This window comes from Nycticebus coucang, chromosome 22, assembly GCF_027406575.1.
Source record: "Nycticebus coucang isolate mNycCou1 chromosome 22, mNycCou1.pri, whole genome shotgun sequence".
In the NCBI taxonomy this organism is placed as follows: Eukaryota; Metazoa; Chordata; class Mammalia; order Primates; family Lorisidae; genus Nycticebus; species Nycticebus coucang.
In genome coordinates, this window is record NC_069801.1 from 30,400,723 (window position 1) to 30,419,648 (window position 18,926).

General features: G+C 50.8%; 1 protein-coding gene across 1 annotated transcript in view; it reads right to left on the reverse strand.

The window, feature by feature from the left end:
- GRIK3 (glutamate ionotropic receptor kainate type subunit 3) overlaps positions 1–18,926 on the reverse strand; it is a 230,470-nt gene that overhangs the window by 22,036 nt on the left and 189,508 nt on the right. The window contains exons 10-11 of the mRNA XM_053577119.1: positions 15,436–15,639; positions 3,983–4,206 (exon numbers count right to left, since the gene is read on the reverse strand). Coding sequence (XP_053433094.1) covers positions 3,983–4,206; positions 15,436–15,639 — 428 coding nt within the window. The remainder of the gene's footprint in view (positions 1–3,982; positions 4,207–15,435; positions 15,640–18,926) is intronic.

Below are 18,926 nucleotides of genomic sequence, written 5' to 3' on the forward strand. Positions count from 1 at the left end.
TCCAATACGGAGAGGCTGCGGGGACACAGGCTGCTGGAAGACCAAGGGGCTTAGTAGGAAGTGGGCTGCTGAGGGGTCCCAGCCAGAGGGGGTCCTGGGGAGAGCTCCCACCTCTGACATCCTGGAAGGTGGGTGGGAAGTAAAATAAAGATGATTTCTGATGTGAGCGCATGAGTCCTGCTCTTTTAATGTATTGTTATAGGCAGTCCCAGCGTTATGAACGAGATAAGTTCTATAGGTTTGTTCTTAAGTCAAATTTGTATGTAAGTTGAAACAGGTACATTTACCTATTACCTGTAATAGCCTGCATTTGTAGGTTTGAGTAGTACATCAGCTGGATGTTTGTAAACTGGGGACCCACTATAATAGCCTCCTTTGTAAGCACAAGTTGTACATAAGTCGCATATTTGTAACTCAGGGGCTACTTACACACACACACACTATATATATATATATATATATATAAATATCTTTTAACATAAAAAGTACTACATCTTGTATACTGTCCTGGAACTTAAAAGCTGTCCCATTTCCCACTGTTGTGTTTTCTGCTGGTGGAAACACCATGGACCTACCTCTGTGGGTACTTATGCCAAAGAGTGGCCTTGATGATCTCTGAGGCTTTGCTGTAAAGCCTTCTGGATCTGGAAGAACTCTATAAATATAGAGTGGCTCAGTGGTGGCGTTTCAAAGGGATGAATTCCTAGAGGTAGAACTGCCTATCATGATAAAAATAACCGGTTCTAGAATGAGCCTCTTGGTTACCGACCGTTGTTACAGGCTGGGGGATTCACCAGCTTCTGAGAGGGAAAAGCACTGGGGACCAGGCATTGTGCAAGATCATGTGTATCTGTATCCATTTCACAGATGGGAAGGTCACTGGGACCCGGCAGTCAGTGGGATAGAGGGTATAGACTCGAACCCCAAGGCTGCAGGAGCGACCAGGAGTGAGATGGTCACTGCACAAACAACTTGAAGTTATTTGTGGATCCTGGATCTACAGCCTGTGTCTCCAAGGGCTCCCCAGTCTTGAGTGTGAACGAGAGTTGGAAGATGTCAACCTGGAGACAATCTGTGTATTCGTTGAGAAGGCTACCCTCCAGCTCCAGCCATGGAGGTATAGACAGGGCACCCATTCTGAGCCTCGGGTGTCTCCTCTTCCAGGGAGGCGATGAGAAATGTCCCTCTCTTCCTCTTATCTGGGCCAGATTTGGCTGAAATGTAGTTCTTAGGGGCTGGAGGGGCAGCTCACCCTCAGCCCTGCCTCCTGGGTCAGGACAAGTGCCAAATGCCCTGCTCAGTGTGATGAGAAGATTCCTGTCTCCTCCCACTTCACCAGGCAGGTAGCAGAATATCCTGGTGGGAAGGAAAGGTCTTGCACAATGCCTGGTCCCCTGCTGCTGAGCAGGCACAGGCCAGGCCAGGCCAGTTTGCAAGATGGGACAGGCCTGTGCCAAGCTAGGGCTTTCTGCGGTGGAACCTGCCTGCCTTTCACAGACCTTATCTCTTGGGGGTGTGGGCAGCTGTGTCCAGATCTCCAGCAGCCAGCATGGAGTGGTCCAAAGGACACAAGTCACTGGGGATGGGGTGGAAAGATGCCTTCTCCCACCCTTTAGATGTGTTATGCTTGACCTTGACCATGTTGTAAAAAAATAAAATTAGTGGTCACACAGAAAAGCCATGAGATGTCACATAAAAATCTGAATTTCCCTCTAAAAACCATGGACCTCTGTACCACTATCCAGCACAATCTGTTAGGGTTGAGTGGTAGCTGCAGCTATCTCTTTTAGCCAGGTGTGAGCTTTCCAGTATGCCTCAGTCCCCCGCCATCCCTTACTGCCTCTCACCAGGCCTGCTCATGCCTTAGATTACCTGTCTGGCCCCAGCAGGCACCTCTGTTGGCCACTCTGGATGCAAAGTTGACAGGTCTGGGTTTGAAGCCCAGCTCTCCCAAAGGAAAGCTTCCTGACGCTGGGAAATGATGTAACTTCCCTGAGCCTCCCCTTCTGTATCTGTAAAGTGGGGATGATTATACCCATCTCACAGGACTGTTAGGATTTGACAAGATGGATGTGAGTTGTGTTATGTGGGTGCTGCACAAGGGGACAACTACATGATGATGCTCTTCTAGGCTCTGTGGCCAAAACCCTTGTCCCTCTCTTCCCTTCTCAGAGGCCTCCTGTCCAGCAGCTTCAGGAATCATGTCTCTTTCAGAAAGTCTCCCCAGACCAAGCTTGGGAAAGGGACTCTTGCTTTCCTAGCAGAAGCAGGGCTGGACTTGGAGGGGATGGGAACTGAGAGACCGCTGGAGCCTCAAGGTCACAGTTGGAGCTCAGAGAGGGGCTCCTGGCTTTCAAAGGCTTGTTAAGCTATCAGAGACAACAGGCTCGGCTGCCACTGGGTCCACCAGGCAGATTTGCCTCCGTTGCAGCAGGCCTGTGCTATAGCAGCACAGGGCTTGGGGGCAGGCTGATTGCACCAGCATAGCCTTCCCTTTGGTCTCTCTCCGTGTGGGAGGAGGGAGAGGAAGAGAGCAGAGTGAAGGGAAGACTTTCAAAGAAGGCTCAGGAGAAAAAAAGGCAGAAATACCAAGTCCTTAGATCTCAAATTGCCTCTCCAGAGAAGTCTCTCTATGCACTTTGTTAGGATTTAGAGAAAAAACGAACCAAATGAGGGGCTGGGGCTTGTGCTGGCTGGAAGGGGCAGAGGGCCGAGCTGGGAAGAGCTGGGCCCAGCAGCCACTGGTGTGGCATGGAGTGACCTCACCTGCCACCTATTGCTTGCATGGCATTGGCAAGTGAGACTTTCTGAGCCTCGGGTGTCTCCTCCTCCAGGGAGGCCATGAGAAATGTGCAGAGCCTCCTCCCACCACCTGCCAGCAAGCTGCACTCTGCCTACCCACGTGAACAACCTGATGTGTTAGCATGTTGCTAGCGTGCATCCCAGATGGGGATGGGTGTGGGTGTGCCATCTTTCCGCATGTGGGTATGTACGGGAGTTTATGGGGTGCTGTTTGTTTCCTCTGCTGTTGTGGGTTAGACAGACACAGCCTGTTTCCCAAGTTCTAAGTCACTCAGCAGGCCACTCAGTGCACCGGGTCTGCTGTACCAGCTACCTGGACCAAGGGGTTATAAAATAAAATAAAACCTTAAGACTTCCCCTATCCCCCATGACTGACTGAGTGGCCCCCGTCTTGGCCAAAGGGATTCCTAAAACTGAGTGGCTAGCTGTGAGAAAGGAGATCAGATATGCCTCACCATGCCTCCATTTCACAGAGATGTCCTTTGTGACTCACTAACAGGCCTAAGGCTATGCAAGACCTACCTGCAGGTCCTCAGTATACACAACAAACCACTTGGATTGGGCTTTTGTCCTACCCTGTGTCTCTGATTTACAGACCCTTATTTGCTTGGTCTCCTAGACAAAGCCTAACTCTTTCAGCCAGTTATCAGCTAAAGAATCCTTAAAGCTACCTGTCACCCATAAGCACCCCTCCCTTTGAAATGTCCCACCTTTTCAGGCCAAACCAATGTGTGTCTTCCACATATTGATGTATGACTTTACCTGAAATTCCTGTTCCTCTGAAATACATAAAACCAAACTGTAACCCCACCACGGCGAGTCTTCTGAGGTAAGGGTCCAGGTCCAGTCAAAATTGGCCAAATAAACCTCTTTAAATTACTGAATAGAGTATGGCTTCTTTTCTGTTGACAGGATGCAGCCTTGGGCAGTGACTTAAGCTCTCCAAGCCTGCAACAGCTGCATCCCAGAGCCATAGACACAGCCCAAGGTGAGGACTAGGTGATTCAAGCCTGGAGGGGGGCACAGAATGAATGAAGCTAGACCAGCAGGGATTCAAAGTAAAGGGACACCAAGGAGGAGAGAGGAGCCAGCCCAGCACAGGCCTGGGCCTTGTGCCTTGGGTGCCCGACTCTCTAAAGCTTCAACCTTGGGCCCGAGCTGTGGCTTAGGATTGACTTACCTGGCGATGACAAAGAGGACACAGCTGACACCCAGGTAGGCAAGGAGCACATACATCCAGATATCCGGGGACAGGGGATTGAGGAAGGAGAAGACACTGGGGTTGGTGCCGTTGGGCTTGCGATACAGGATGCTCACACCGAGCGTCATGAAGGGCTTGGAGAAGTCAATGGCCTTCTCTCGGACATGGGTGATGGTCAGGGGCGCCACGGCCAGATCTGCCTTCTGCAATGGGAGATAGACAGACAATGAGCAAACCCTGAGATTAGCAAGGCACAGAACACCCTTTCTGGAGGAAGAGAGAGGTGGGGTAGTCAGCTGTCGGAGCCCCCAAGTCACTTAACTGGGGAGACAATGCTGGGTTAGATGCAACCTTTGTTCTTCAAGAGCTCGTGGCCTTGAGGGAGAGGATGGTGGAGAACACTTGTAGAGGGTGGAATCCTATTAAAGCTGTGGCCACGTGGTCCCTGCTTAAAATGATGCATTGTCAAATAAACACAGTCCAACAACCTACAAACATTTAAAAATAGCTCATGTTCTTTATTCATGTCTTTCAAACACCATGAAGAGGACACAGAATCCACCACAAACCCTTATTTAAATCTACTTTCTTTTCCCATCCATTTCTTGACTACTTCACCCTGTTCTGAATATTTTACAAATCCTAAAAGTCCTCCAAAAACTGGCTGGGCAAAGATGACACCCTCCTTGGAGGGTGAGAAACTCAGTAGGCAAGTCCTGGGTTTTACAATGGGTGGTGTGGAGGGACTGGGGTAGGGTGAGGAAGTGCCTGTGTTAATAAATTTTAGCCCATTGCCATTGTAATGAGCAGTTTAAACTTCTTTGTCTTTGGTCTGGGTTTTCCTGACTAAAAATCTAAACTCCTTCTTTCCCATCCCATCTTTCCAGACTCATCCCACTGGTCTCCTACGTGAGGCCCCATTAAACTCCTTCTTGTTCACTATGTTCCCTTCTTCACCTTCCTCTGCCCTGTTTTTCACCCTCTCCCTGCTGCCTAATTCTCATCATCGTCTGTATTCCTTTGCAAATGTCACCTCTTCCAGAAAACCCCTGGACAGCCTCCAATGTTAAACTCCCGTGGGGCTCACCCGGTCCCATGGTAAGGGCCCAACCTGCTGTCTGGACGCAGTCTGAGCCTCATGGGACCTTGTATCTCATCTGCTTATTCGCCTGTGAGTTCCCGAGCATGGCTGCAGCTAGGGCGGTTTCCCTGCTCCCTTTCTTCACCCCCAAGCCCCATCTCAGCCTCTGGAATATTTGTTAATTAATAATGTTTCCCTCTGAGAGGATGCCTCTTGGGCTCCCGCGGATATTTACACCTCAGAGTGTGGACAATTATCAATTCCCTTACTCAGGACGGGCAGGAGGGAAAGAAGACTGGGTCCTAAAAGGCCAGCACTAAAGTCCCTGAGCCAAGGCAGGGGGCTTGCTTCTGAAACCCCCTCCCCAGGCAATGCCTCTAAGCAGCCACCCGCTGCTGGCCTAGCTTCATTCATTCATTCATTTCCACTAGGCACTTGGGATACAGAGCTGAGCCAAACAGACATGGTTTCTCCCTTCGTGGAGGTTACAGTCCAGCAGGGAAGATGGACATTAACCAAACTGTTTGCCAAATGGTGGCTGTGAACACTATCTGACTTTACTTATCTTAGAACAGGAACTAGCAGTCCAGCCGAAATCGGACTTCAAGGAGCGAAGGGCTGACATTGGCAGAGTCTCTGCTTCTCGACAGTTCTGCAGGTGCCCTGGCTTGGAGGAGCTGGAATGGACACTCACAACTCCGATATGGCTCACTCTAGTGTGTGTCCTTCTCACAGCTGCCCCTAAGCCCTACCACTGACACTTACAGCCCAAGGATTCAGTGGACTTTAGAATCCGGAAAGACAGGGAGGGGGATTATTACACTGGGACTTTCCTTCTGCACATTTCTGAACGTGTGAGTTGGAACTCGCCTGGCTTTGAAGGCAGAGGAAGAAGGACTGGGCAGCTACTGCTGCCCTCCTCCTAGAGTCCTCTCAGTTCAGGTGTGCAAAGGAAAGTGAAAAAAGGAGAGAGAACTGTCAGGGAGGGTGCAGAGTGTCTCAGGTGATTGCTGAAGACTGTGCATGGGCCTGGGCCAGTCTGGTGAGCAGGAGACCAGACTCTGTGGTCATGGAGCTTCCAGTGAGGTGAGCCCCTGATAGTGGCTATAGATACGATTCCTGGGTGGAGTTGGAGCCAGGGTAGGACAGCCTGGGAGGTCAGTCCTGAAATCTTAAGATCCTCTGTGATGCTGATGTGACATGGATGTAGAGGGTCTTTGATTCCTGAACTTGGCCTCCCTCAGCCCTGTCCCTTCAGTGACAGTGTAAGTGGACCACGTATATGAGAATAGTCTCCAAAGACTATGATACCATATTTTTACTGTACTTTTTCAATATTTAGATATGTTTAGATGCAGAAATTCTTGTGTTACAGCTGCCTGCAGTATTCAGTATAGTAACATGCTGTCCAGGTTTGCAGCCTCGGAGCAATAGGCTAGACCATATAGCACAGGTGTGCAGTAGGCTAGACCATCTAGATTTGGGTAAGTGCACTCCATGATATCTGCACAATGACAAAATCACCTAACGATGCATTTTTCAGAATGCACTCCATTGTTAAGTGACACTTAACTACATGTTGCCTTGGGAGGCTCTGTTCTGACTCTAAAGTTGTTATCATTGCTCAGAATGTGTTTGGCAATCGTCTCTGGGAATGTCCTCTGGGCTTGGAAGAACCTCAAAGCCAAAGGCGGTGAAATTTTCTTTGACTTTTGAGGGAAAATTGGACAAGAGAGTTATGACCTGGAAATCAAGGTGTTTGCAGCTAACACTTATTTTTACCCAAAGTGTTCCAAGGGCTGGCAAGGAAGCCAACCACAGGGCCACAGGGCCCTCTTTCTTCAGAATCTCCCGGTCACTCCTTCTGCCCTCCAGGGTTGGGAGGAGGAGGTGTCTGTGGCATTCTGCATCTACAGCAGCCAGACAGCTGGCCCACGTGGCCTTCACCAGGAACCTCAGCTCTATGTTCTCCCACAGGCTTCAGGAAGGCTAGTGTTCTCCACTTCACCTTTGGTTTAGGCAGGAAATACTACATTTCACCGTTGGTTACAATTTCCCTGAGAAAGGCATTATTTTGTCCAACTTCCCTTGAAAGATTGGAACAGATGTCAGCCTTTGTCGTTTCAGTTCATTACTCAGAATGAAAGGCCCGATCTTGGCAGGTTCTTCTCACTTGTGCAAGTTTTCTTTGAGGATGATTCATAAAATCATAGGCTGTCAGGGCTGGATGAGAGAACTTCAAGTCTATTCGAGAGAATACATCTATTCCAAGCTCACTTTTTTTTAATTGAAGGAAACTGAGGCTTGGAGAAGCTCCTTTGCTATCCTATGGACAATACTCAAGTCCTCCAACACCAAGCGTCTAACCCGTCCAACACTTTCGCTGGTCCTATGGGTGATTTATCAGCCCCTCCTGCCTCACTGAGGACCCTTCTGCACATTTTCTAAACCTCTGGCCCAGGCAGGATGGGCTTCCCAGGACTTTGTTACTCCTCGGTAAGCAGCTCTCACTTACTAAGGATCTGTTGGGACCCATGTGGCTCCAGCCCTTCCCACTCTCTCTGTCCTTACAGGAGGCCACCAGCCCCCAGAACTGAAGACAAGAATTATTTAGCCAGTGACAGCTCCACATGTTGGCCTCAGTATCCAGGCTACTAATTGGTCACTGGCTGCTAGTTGAACCCTGCCTTGTACCCTAGAGTGAAACCAGAACCCCCCCTCTAGGGAGGTTCTAGGGATGGGATTGTGACTGTGGTTCTGGCAACTTGTCACAGATCAGCCTTCCCTTAGGGCAGTGGTTCTCAACTTTCCTAATGCCGTGACCCTTTAATACAGTTCCTCATGTTGTGGTGACTCTCAAGGATAAAATTATTTTTGTTGCTACTTCATAACTGTAATTTTGCTACTGTTATGAATCGTAATATAAATATCTGATATGCAGGGTGTATTCATTGGTCATGACCCACAGGTTGAGAACTGCTGCCTTAGGGCAAAGGTCCTCCTTGGGGACTAAGATCTGGCCCTGCATCCCAGGTTGCTCCCTGTGTCTGGTGTCCCAAGTACGGTCTCCACCAGGTAGTTAACATTATCACCTTACTCCAGATGAGTCTAGGGTAGTTTACTTAGGCCAGGACAGATTTGTTTAGAACTGGTGAGTACAGGCAGGCATAGAGGTTCACACCTATAATCTTAGCACTTTGGGAGCTCAAGGGGGGAGAATGGCTTGAGGCCTAGAGTTTGAGACCAGCATGGGCGACATAGCAAGACCCCATCTCTACACAAAATAATAGAAAAAATTAGCCATGTTGGTGGTATGCATCTATAATTCCAACTACCTGGAAGGCTGAGGCAGGAAGAATGCTTAAGCACAGGGGGTCAAGGGTGCAATGAGCTATGTTAGCGTCACTGCACTACAGCCTGGGGAACAGAATGAGACCTGGCCTCTAAAAACAAACGAGTCAGGCACAGTGGTTTACACCAATAATCCTAGCACTTTAGGAGGCTGAGGTGGATTGCTTGAGACCAGGAGTTTGATACCAGCCTGAGCAAGAGCAAGGCCCCATCTCTACAAAATTTAGAAATGTTAGTCAGGTATAGCGGTGGGTGCCTATAGTCCCAGCCACTTGGAAGAGTGAGGCAGGAGAATTGCTTGAGCCCAGGAGTTTGGGGTTGCAATGAACTACAATGATGCTGTTGCACTTTATCCTGGGAGATCAAGCAAGACCCCATCACAAACAAACAAATAAACATTTGAGTAGCTGAGTCAGTACTTGGACCTAGTTAATTGTGATCTTAAAGTCCAACCACCCTATCAGGCAAGCCATTTGCAATGGGTTGAATTGTGTCTCCTTAATTATCTTCAAACCCTAACCCCTAGTACCAGTGAAAGTGACCTCATTTGGAAATAAGGTCTTTGCAGATGAAATCAAGTTAAAACAAAGTCATACTGAGTTAGGGTGGGCCCCCAGTCCAATGTCTCATGACCTTGTAAGAAGAGAGATGCACACAGGGAAGGGCATGTGATAATGGAGGCAGAGATAGATGCTGAGGAACACAGGGCTCCCGCAGTAGCAGAAGCCAGGGGAGAGGCATGGAGCAGATTCTCCTCTGGAGACTCCGAAAGGAGGCAACCCTGCTGATACCTTCACTCTGGTGTCCAGAACTCTGAGAAAGTGGGTTTCTGTTTTCTTCAGCCAAGTGGTTTGTGGTCATGTTGGGGTGGCCCTAGTATATTAATGCACCTGCCATTTAACCCCTGTGCATGGTGCATGGGGCTCCTTCCACGTCCTGCCCCCAACCTGACCCCACAGCGCGCTCATTCCGATGGGCAGACTTTCTGGCTGGGCCCACCCTGCCTTGTCCCGAGCCCAGTGTTGCATTCCTAGGGACATGAACTTGCTGCTGGCTCCTGACCATGAGCGCTAGCTACCCAGCATACATTTTTCTGCCTGCTTTGGGGGCCCCCGGGCTGTAGGAAGCTACTGATACACCCCCTGCTTCCCCTTAGGCCCCACTGCTGCCGTGCATACAGGGCTCAGGCCCGGGCTCTGTCTGCTGGCTCCCTGCCCACATCTCTCGTATGTTGCATCATGGAAGTCACTTCCTGTTTTTTTTCCCAAAATGGTGTTTCTCTAAGCCAGACTCCCCCATGCTAATTAAAATAGGTTAGGACTTTTCAGTGCTCTTAGGATAAAACATTCTTACTAGGGGTTGCTTAAGCCATACATCTAGCCCACTGCTGTCCCACAGGACTTTCGGCAGTGGTGGAAGAGCTCCATATACACACCATGCAAGTGGTAGCAACGAGCCACAAATGCTGTCAGCCACTTAAAAGGTGGCTTGTGTGACCGAGGAACTGAATTCATACTTCTATTTGATTTTAATTAATGTGTAAGTTGAATTTTAATAACACGGCATGGCTGGTGGTGGCAAGTGCCCCCCGGCGCCACCTTTGCATCGTGTCACCTGTCCTCTTCCTGACACTTCCTTTCTGATCTCCCACTCTGTGTAGTCTCCCTTGCTCAGAATCGCTGCACACCTCCACTCTCATCCTCCCCAAACTCTTCGTCTAGCTGATGTCTACTTCTCCTTCAGATCTCAGCTCAAACATCATTTCCACAGACACAGTCCTCAGAGGAAATAAGGTCTCCCTGGTGACTACTCTCACGGCACCAGGCACTTTCAGCTCCTGGCACTGATCGTGCCTATGATTTTAGAGGAATTGGCTGATTCTCTGAGTCTTCTCCCCGCCACTGGATTGTGAGCTCATGAGAGTGAGGCCAGACCCCGGTCTCTTTTCATGGTGTGTGTCCCAGGGCTGGCAAGGTGCCTGGCACATAGTGGGCCCTCGGTGGAGATTTTGGAATGGAGAAATAGGATGCTCTTGGTTTAGAAGACACCAGGCTAGCATGTCCTCAGAGTCAGCAGGCGGGCACATGGCAGCTTACAACAGAGGAAAACAAGTCATAGACGTGTCTGCCATTCACCTACCTGCCCCTAAGCTTAAGAAAACAGTGTGGCCTTGAAGGGCCCTAGACACTACTGACAAACCAAAATCCTGAACAACTCATGCATCGGGACAGAGGGGAAACGGGTGTTAGTATACGCTTGAGTGTCAACCAATGGGCTTCCTGAGCTGACAGCCTCATTGCCTGATGGTGAGGAGACATGTGTGTGCCCTTCCCAGGCCTGGGAGAAGTGCCCAATTCCTGAGGCCTGGCAGCCTCCACCCTGCGAGGCAGATGGGGCAGGTCTTCCCTGCTTCTAGCTCGGGGGCCCTGGGATGGATGCACCATAGGCTCCATCTCCAGCTGATCCTACTGTCACAGCCCTGTCACTGCAAGGTCTCTGCCCTGACCCTGTACATCCCTGACAGTTGTTATCCACCTAGACAGGGTAGGACCTTCCCTTGAAAAGTCCCAGGGAGCTGGGGGCAGTGAGCACTCTGCCCCCAAAGACCATGTCAGGTCCCAGTAACGCACTCATGTGGCCCCCTGCACTGTTCCTTAGCACTTTGTCACAACTGAATTTTACTTGCAAGTCACTGTTTAATATTTAGCTCCTCTGCCAGCATATAAACTCCAGGAGGGCAGGGATTAAGCTCTTTTGCTCACTGATGTATCTCCAGGGCTTAGCTCAAAGTCAGGCTCAATCACATTTGTTGGAAAAATGAACATCCAAACACTCCCGTGGGTCTTGATCCTCCTGCCCCCACCCAGTAGTCTGAGCTCTGGTCCCAGGTGCCCTGCCCAGCATCACTGTCCCCCACCCCGCCACCCTCTGCCTGTCGCTTTTCCAGCCTGTGGAGCCTGCTGCTGGCCCTTGCTGAGCTCATCTGTAACTTGCTACTACAGCCTTTGGACCTGTCAGTGGATCCCCAGCACCGAGAGCCTCCACCTGCCCTCATTGCCCACCTCAGTCAGGTCCTGTGGTATCCTCAGTCCTACAGAGCTCCCTAGTCACTGCCCTGGGCAACGTGGCTGACCTGGGGAAGGTCTACATTTGAAGCCCCCTAACCAGCCTGTGTTATTCCACAGGCTCAGACAGCGGGCTTAGGTAGAGCCTTCCCTGGTCTTGCAAGTAGGATCTGGGACCAGTGCTCACAGCCCAGAACCAAGGCCTGCTTCCTGGTTGGGACAGGTCTGCTTTCCCATGGGAGTTGGCGGGGCAAAGGTGGTATCTTTTTTTTGGAGACAAAGTCTTACTCTGTTGACATCATAATTCACAGCAACCTCAAACTCCCCAGCTCAAGTGGTCCCCTTGCCTTAGACTTCCAAGTACTTGGGACTACAGGCACGTGCCACCACACCCAGCTACTTTTTCTAATTTTTGGTAGAGAGGGGTCTCACTCTTGCTCAGTCTTGCCTCGGCCTCTCAGAGTGCTAGGGTTACAGATGTAAGCCACTGTACCTGGCCCTCAATGGTGTTGTCTTTGATACTAGGTCTTTTCATCACACCTGCCAACCTACCTGGAGGCTGACCTACCTGGTCATACCAGTGTGGGGGAATAGTTCTAAGTCCAAGTCCTTCACCAGCTCTCATTACCATCCTCTGCTCATTCCAGGGAGGCAGACATGCCCAGACCCCCTCCCTGGAGATCCCTGACTGTTGTTGGCCAAGGGGACAGGGCATGACTACCCTGCCTCTCTTAAGTCTCCAGTATCTTCCTCTGGGGTTTCCTCACGCATCTGGACAGAGGGGCAGGCAGAGGTCAGCCATGGGTCACAGTAACTCCCCCTGCTCTACGATCCACAAGACCTGTCAGCCCAGGCTGGGAGCCGGGGAAGGTCTTCTCCTGGGCCACATTCCTTGCCTCCATTAGAATGCAAAGTCCTGAGGCTCAGGGAAGGGATCCTGCCTGCTTTGTTCATTGCTGTATTCACAGCACCTCGCACAGGGCATGACTTAATGGATTTACTGAATACATGAATAACTTGATCAGTGGGTCCCAAACCCCAACTGCTTCCCCACCAGTTGTCTCCTCTGGGCTCCAGTTTGACCCAGAGGTGAGGAGAAGACTTTTGAGGGGGGACATGAGAAAGAGCAGGCAATAAATATGGAGCGATGGGGATTTGGAGAGAAATCCAATTGGGAGGCATCACTGCTCTGTGCAGTCATGTTAGTTGCCCCATAGCTGGGGAAGGCGAGTGGGAGGGGGATCCATGCTCCAGATGCCCCCTCCTCTGCAGCCCTCGGAAGACCACACGGCGTGGGACAGAGGCAAGAAGGGCAAGCCTAGGAAGGGCTTTCCAAGTCCCGCTGGTCAGAGGCCCCACCCAGGGCCTCTGGATGAGCCTCGGGGGGCAGATACTTACAAAGATGGACATTCATCATTTTTATGCCTACGTTCAGATCCCTAATAAGGAAGTAATAATGTTGCCGAGCCTTTACCACGTTTTCTATGGGCTGGCAAGAAGACTAATTATCTGACGACACTAATAAATGGTTATGATGTTATTAAAAATGGTACCAAGCTAGGATTAATAGGCTCATCAATTGTAGGAAATCGGGTTTAACAAGGTCCCCTGCATGTCCTGTCAGGGCCCAGGGCCTTGATGGATATTGGGCTGCCCAAAGCGCCGCCCAGCTGTGCGGAGGACGTGGCTAAGCTTCCCTTGATTCCCCAGCTGAGGGGCAGCTTAGAGCGGTCTGGCTGCTGCTGGGTCTCTCTGATCACACCCCCTTCCCACGGCTCTTCAAAGCTCTCAAAACACTGCAGATGCGGTGGGTGATGAGGCTGGCTCAGCCCTGCTCAATTCCGCTTGTGGCCTCTGCTCTCCATGTGATCCTCTTCCCTCCCCAGCCCGTTCACCTCTGCAAATGACAGCCTCGGAGCCCACCTTGAGCCCCAGCATCTAGGGCCCTCGCTTACCAAGCACAGGGGAGTGGAGAAGATGGAGATGCCTCTGGGGCCTGCTGACTAATTTCCATAATAATTATAGTTATTACTAATGATGGTGACAACACCACTCCCTTCCGTTTATACTGAATGCTACAATCCAGAAGCTGCTTCCCCACCAGTTGTCTCCTCTGGGCTCACAACAAGCTGGGAAGAATGCTGGGCAGGTGTTATTCATCTCACTGTGGAGCAGACTAACTACTAGAGCTTGGGGAGCTAAAGGGCCTTCCTGAGGCCCTCTCCCCAGCCCCCAAGAAATAGCTATAAGGATAAAAATTAAAAAATTTAGCAAATGTGGATATGGTGCCAACTATGTAATGCACATGTGTTAATTTAATCCTCTCAGCAATCTTATGGGGTAGGTGTTATATCATTTTCCTTGTATAGATGTGGAAACTGGGACACAGAGAGGTTAAGAAACTAGTCTGGGAACACACAGCTGGTAAGTGGCAGAGCGAGAACCAAACCCCATTGGAGTTCATGCTCTGTACCATTAGCCTCTCCTACCAGACTCCCACTGGAGCTTGAATTGCTGGAGCCTTGGAAATGACTCCACTGGGCGGGCTCTGCTCGAGCCTTCATACCTTCAGCTCCAGCCCTCCTCCCACTTGCAGCCTCCAAGTTCTTTGTAGGGCAGCTCCCCTCAGACAAAGGCAGAAGCCTCCTGCTCTCACCTGGGAGAGGTGAAGTAATAGTGACCCCTAACTTTTGGTTGGCACTTTTCAGGTTGCAAAGATCTGCTGCATGCACCTCCCTCTTCCCTGGCCCCTGGGGTCAGGATGGCTCTTTGTAGAGGTTGGAGCACCAAGCTCTCTGAATCCCAGCTCTATCATTTGCTAGCTGAGAGCCTTCACCTCTCCCTGTCTCTGCCTAATCTGCACAATGGCTGTTAGTAATAGTACTCACCTCACGGGGTTGTTATAAGGATGAATGAGAGAAGGAATCTAAGGGGTCTAGTACAGGTCAGGTCCTTGCATCTACTAGCAGGTCTCTGACAGAAAATGCTGCAGTCACGTTGAGGGCCCCGAGCTGGAAGGCAGGTGATGTTTACTATGCGCCAGAGAGCCTGTGCAGACGGTGCCTCATCTAATTCCCCCAACAGCCTTAGGAGCAAAATTCGTTGTTAATTGCTCCTATTTTAGAAATGAAGAAATTGAGGCTTAGGGAGGTTGATGAATGTACATCTAGTAGGTGGCAAGGCTGGGACTTGAATCCCAGGCCTACTGGACCACAGCCTGGGCAGCTAAGAACTATGATGTGTTTATTTATGGGGTCTGACAAGGCTCCCTCTTACAGATCTTCCTAGGGGCTGGGCCTTGCACAGCAGTCAGTCTTGTGGGGAAGAGCTGCCCATTTCATGGATGTGGAAACTGCTCAGAGAGGTCGAGTGACTTGGTCCTGTTCACATGGCTCCTGGTTCTTCCCCTGTTGTGGTGACCCTAGCCAGTGGGTTCTCCCAGTCTTCCTTCCCATGTCCCAAGAATGCCAGGTCCTCCCACTGGCTGCTCCTCTCCACCTACCCACTTAGGCCACTACTCCCCCGTGTTCTCTCCCCGGTGCCAGGCAGAGCAAGAGACGCCTCCTGGGTGCCTACAGAGGAGCCTCGCTCATTCCTTCACCCCAGGCTTCAGCTCCAGACCCAAAGTTACTCAAGGTAGTGATAGGTTTATCTCTGCATCCCAAAGTCTAGTGAAGCGCCTCGTGTTGGCACCTCACACACATGGCTGGGGCATCTTCTCCTGGCATGCAGCACCAAAAGGCTAAAGGAGCTCCTTGGAGATGCTGGTGGATAGCGGCTGGTGCATGTGTGTCTGTCTGCATGGAGAGGAACGACCAAGGCAGGCCCAAGAGAGAGCCCTAGGGTCACATCTCCCAGCCCCCAGGGCCCCGCCTGCCAGGACGCTCAGCCCCTTGGTGTGCACTGTGCTCCACCAAGCCCCTGCCCCAGCTTACGTGGTCGATGAGCTCCTTGACCATGCCGTTCCACTGGCCCTTGTCGTCCTGCGCACCATACTTGCCGTCCTCCACCAGCCGGATCTCGTAGGAGAAGCCCAGAATGTGGGCCAGCTCCTTTAGCAGGTCGATGCAGTAGCCCTCGAACCGGTCGTTGCCATACAGGGTCCTGTCCGACTTCCGGAACATGACAAAGGGCTCCTCCTGCAGGGACAGATGGAAGGGGACTGCCGAGCTCTGGGTGGGCAGGGTGGTGGCTTGGGCAGGGGAGCCTGGGCCAAAACATCTGCTGGTGTTTTTATAAAACCATCTGAGGGGGCAGTCAGACAAATGGCCTGCCAGGTCAGGAGAGGGAAAGCACTTTCCAAGAGCCAGGCTGGAGCCTCTCAAGTGGCCACCTACAGCAGCCCCTGGCACAAGGTGGGAACTCAGTACTGATTGAATTGCCCAGTGGCTACAGAGTAAGCGAGCAAGCAGTGGAATGGGGCTTTGAACTGGAGACCACCTGATCCCAAAGGCCACGTTCCCTCTGCTGTGCTAGTAACACAGGATTCTTAGAGTGTGGTCTCCGGACAAGGAGCAACCACAGCACCTGGGAACGTGTCAGAAGGCACATTCCCAGGCTACACTCCCAACCTAACTGAGCCAGGATCTCTGAGTGGGGCTCAGCAATCTGAGCCGATAGCATTCCTCCAGGGAATTCTGATGTCCACTCATGTTTGTGGACACTGCTGTAGAAAGCCCTTCTGACAAGTACCCACCCTGACTGCTCCCCTAACTCCCATTTAGGAGATTAGATCTATATCCTCCCCAATATTGTCCTCTCTTCCAAGGATCTTCTCCATCCCCTGTGTTAGGATCTGCTGGGCAAGTGATTACTGGTAACAGTGACAGCTGCATCTACATGCCAGTCAGCAAAGGAGATGACAGGGGCCAGCACAGGGCCCGCAGAACACTGGGCTCAGCAGACAGAAGCTGCTATTACCTCCCTTAACCTTAATGCCAACCTTCTGGCGTAGGTATTAACATTCCCACTTTATAGATGCAGAGAGGGAAGTTCATGAGGACAAGTGACTTATGGGAGCCCACTCAGCTGGCATTGAGGGAAGATCTGAACTTGGGTTGGTGTGACCCCAGAGTGTGAGTTCCATGCCAGAGGCCCTGTGCCCTGTGGCACATCTCCCAGGTGGGCAGGTGACCCTCAGGAAAGTTGCCTGTTGGTCAGAGACACTTGTCCCATACCAGGCTCCCCACCACAGGCTCTTCTTTCTCCAGGTAAGGGGGAGACAAGGGAGCACTTTGGACAGGGCACGTCTTTGTTTGATTTTTAAACAAACCCCTGAAAATCCTGTCAATAACCAGAAGAAGAGGCAGAGGAGGTGGTGGAAAGCAGCCACTGGCTTCAGCCAGCTGAGACGCACAGAGTGAGGAGCAGCGTGAGGTCTGATGTGCCAAGGCCCTAGATCCAGGTCAACACATGGGTCCATCTTCCCAGCTGCATTTACAAATCCTGAAAATGAGTCTGTGGTGCATCTACTAACCTCCCAGAAAATCCAACTTTTGTTGAGTTCCTATTATGTACCAGGCACTGATTTCAACTCTGTCACAGACTGTTTGAGATCAGCTTCATGAGCTTGCAAGATAGTCCTCATTGGATAGAGAAGGAAACTGAGGCTCAGAAAATCTCACTGAATTGCCCAAAGTCACACAGGAGTTGAACTGCATTTTGAGGAAATCCAGTTCCAATCCTTTCTAGCCAACTGGAACCTCTGCCTGGCTTTGCTTCCTTCTCCGGTTCCTTCAGTCAGACCGTCCTGAGTGAATCTGCTTTTCTAGATCCCCAAATCAGGTCAAGAGCTGCCCTCCTTGCACCTGCTCCTGGACAACGAGTCTTCTTTGATTCTGTCTGGGCCTCCTTTTTCAGTCCCTTGCCCCGTCTCTGCCTGTAGCTCCTCTGCCTCTTCCTGTAAGCCAGCTTTCCTCAAACCCACCTCAGCACCCCCATGGGCTGGCTGCCTCATGCCTTTAGCTGCTGGTGATAACCATTAGCTAACCAACACATCCAAACCAGGAAGCTCAGGTCTGCACACCCCTGTAAGGCACATACCCCATTCTGGACTCATCTCATCCTCTCAATTGGCAGGGCCATTCCCTGGGCCTCATGGGCCTCTGAGGAAAGGTGAGCAGGGGAGGCCCTGCATGGAGACCTCATCAGAGGTCCTAGGAGCAGAAACTTTCCAGCAGCCTCTGGGCTTCTTGCTGGGCTCCGGGCTTCCAGAGGCTCAATTCTTTGGGCCTGGTTCCCGGCAACACTACCTCTCAAAATCACATCCTGCTCCATGACTGATCCATTCTAGCTTTCCAGCAGTCCTCTGGGGTGCTTCAGAGAAAGAGCCAAAGAGTGTGTGACTCTCTAAAGGGTGACTAGGGATTCTAATTGGGTAGAAAGCTGGATCCTTCCCTACCACCAAGTTGAATCTCAGGGCCTCTTATGCTCACCCTCCAACAAAGTAGGCAGCTCATCAAAGTTTGAGAAGAGTCCAGATGGGGCTTGGGAAGGTGCTGAGGCTAGAGGATAGGGGACTTTGGCTGGTCCATACCCTGCCTTCATGCAAATTAGCCTCTGGGCAGATTGTTGCCCCACACCCTGGCACGGGGGCTGGCAAGTAGGGCCTATGTGAGATCTCAGTCCCAGCTCAGCCTTTTAGTTGGTGCTCTTGTGCAGTGAACAAGTTGCACCACTGTACCTGGTGGCCCTGACTGCAGCTCAAGGAAAGAATTAGAAGATACCATCTTTCCCAGGGGACTTATCATCAGTGACAAGCACTCAGAATAGTGCCTAACCAATGTTAGCTGCCATTATTATTATTAATAATAATATCAGCATCAGCATCACCTTCTTCTTCCTGTACTAATTGGCCAATTACTTCAATGACCTTTCCAGACTAGAGACCACTCCCAATGTCATCAAAGGTGAAAAAATCACGGTTGGTAGTGAAAAATCATTTCGGGAAAAGTCCCTGAGATAGCTCGCTTCCTGACCCTGTCTACGTGGCCCTCTCTGGTCCAATCCTCTAAAATTAGCACTTCATTTGTGAAGCCACCACAGCCCCAGAATCTATACATCTCCATATAAATACGCTGCCTTCGGAGCAGCTGTAAAATGCCATTAATTTTGGGAAGTGCTTTGCGGATGGCATACATATTTAACAGCCAAAGCCCAGAGCATTAAAATGGTGCTCGCCTTAGTAATGTGTCTCTAGACCTGCAACATTTCCTAGGGGGTAATTCTGAACTCCGCCAACTACTTATTCATGGACTATTTCACAATTTATTACTGGAAATGTCCAGACAGCCAATTCACAAGCTCTCTCGGCTGCTAATCGATTGCTCAGTGAAGGTGCCCTCAATTTCATAACTTCACGCTCTCCTATTGCTCTGGGAGAACAGCCGGAGGAGCAGGGGTAATATTTCTCTTCAACAAATCACAG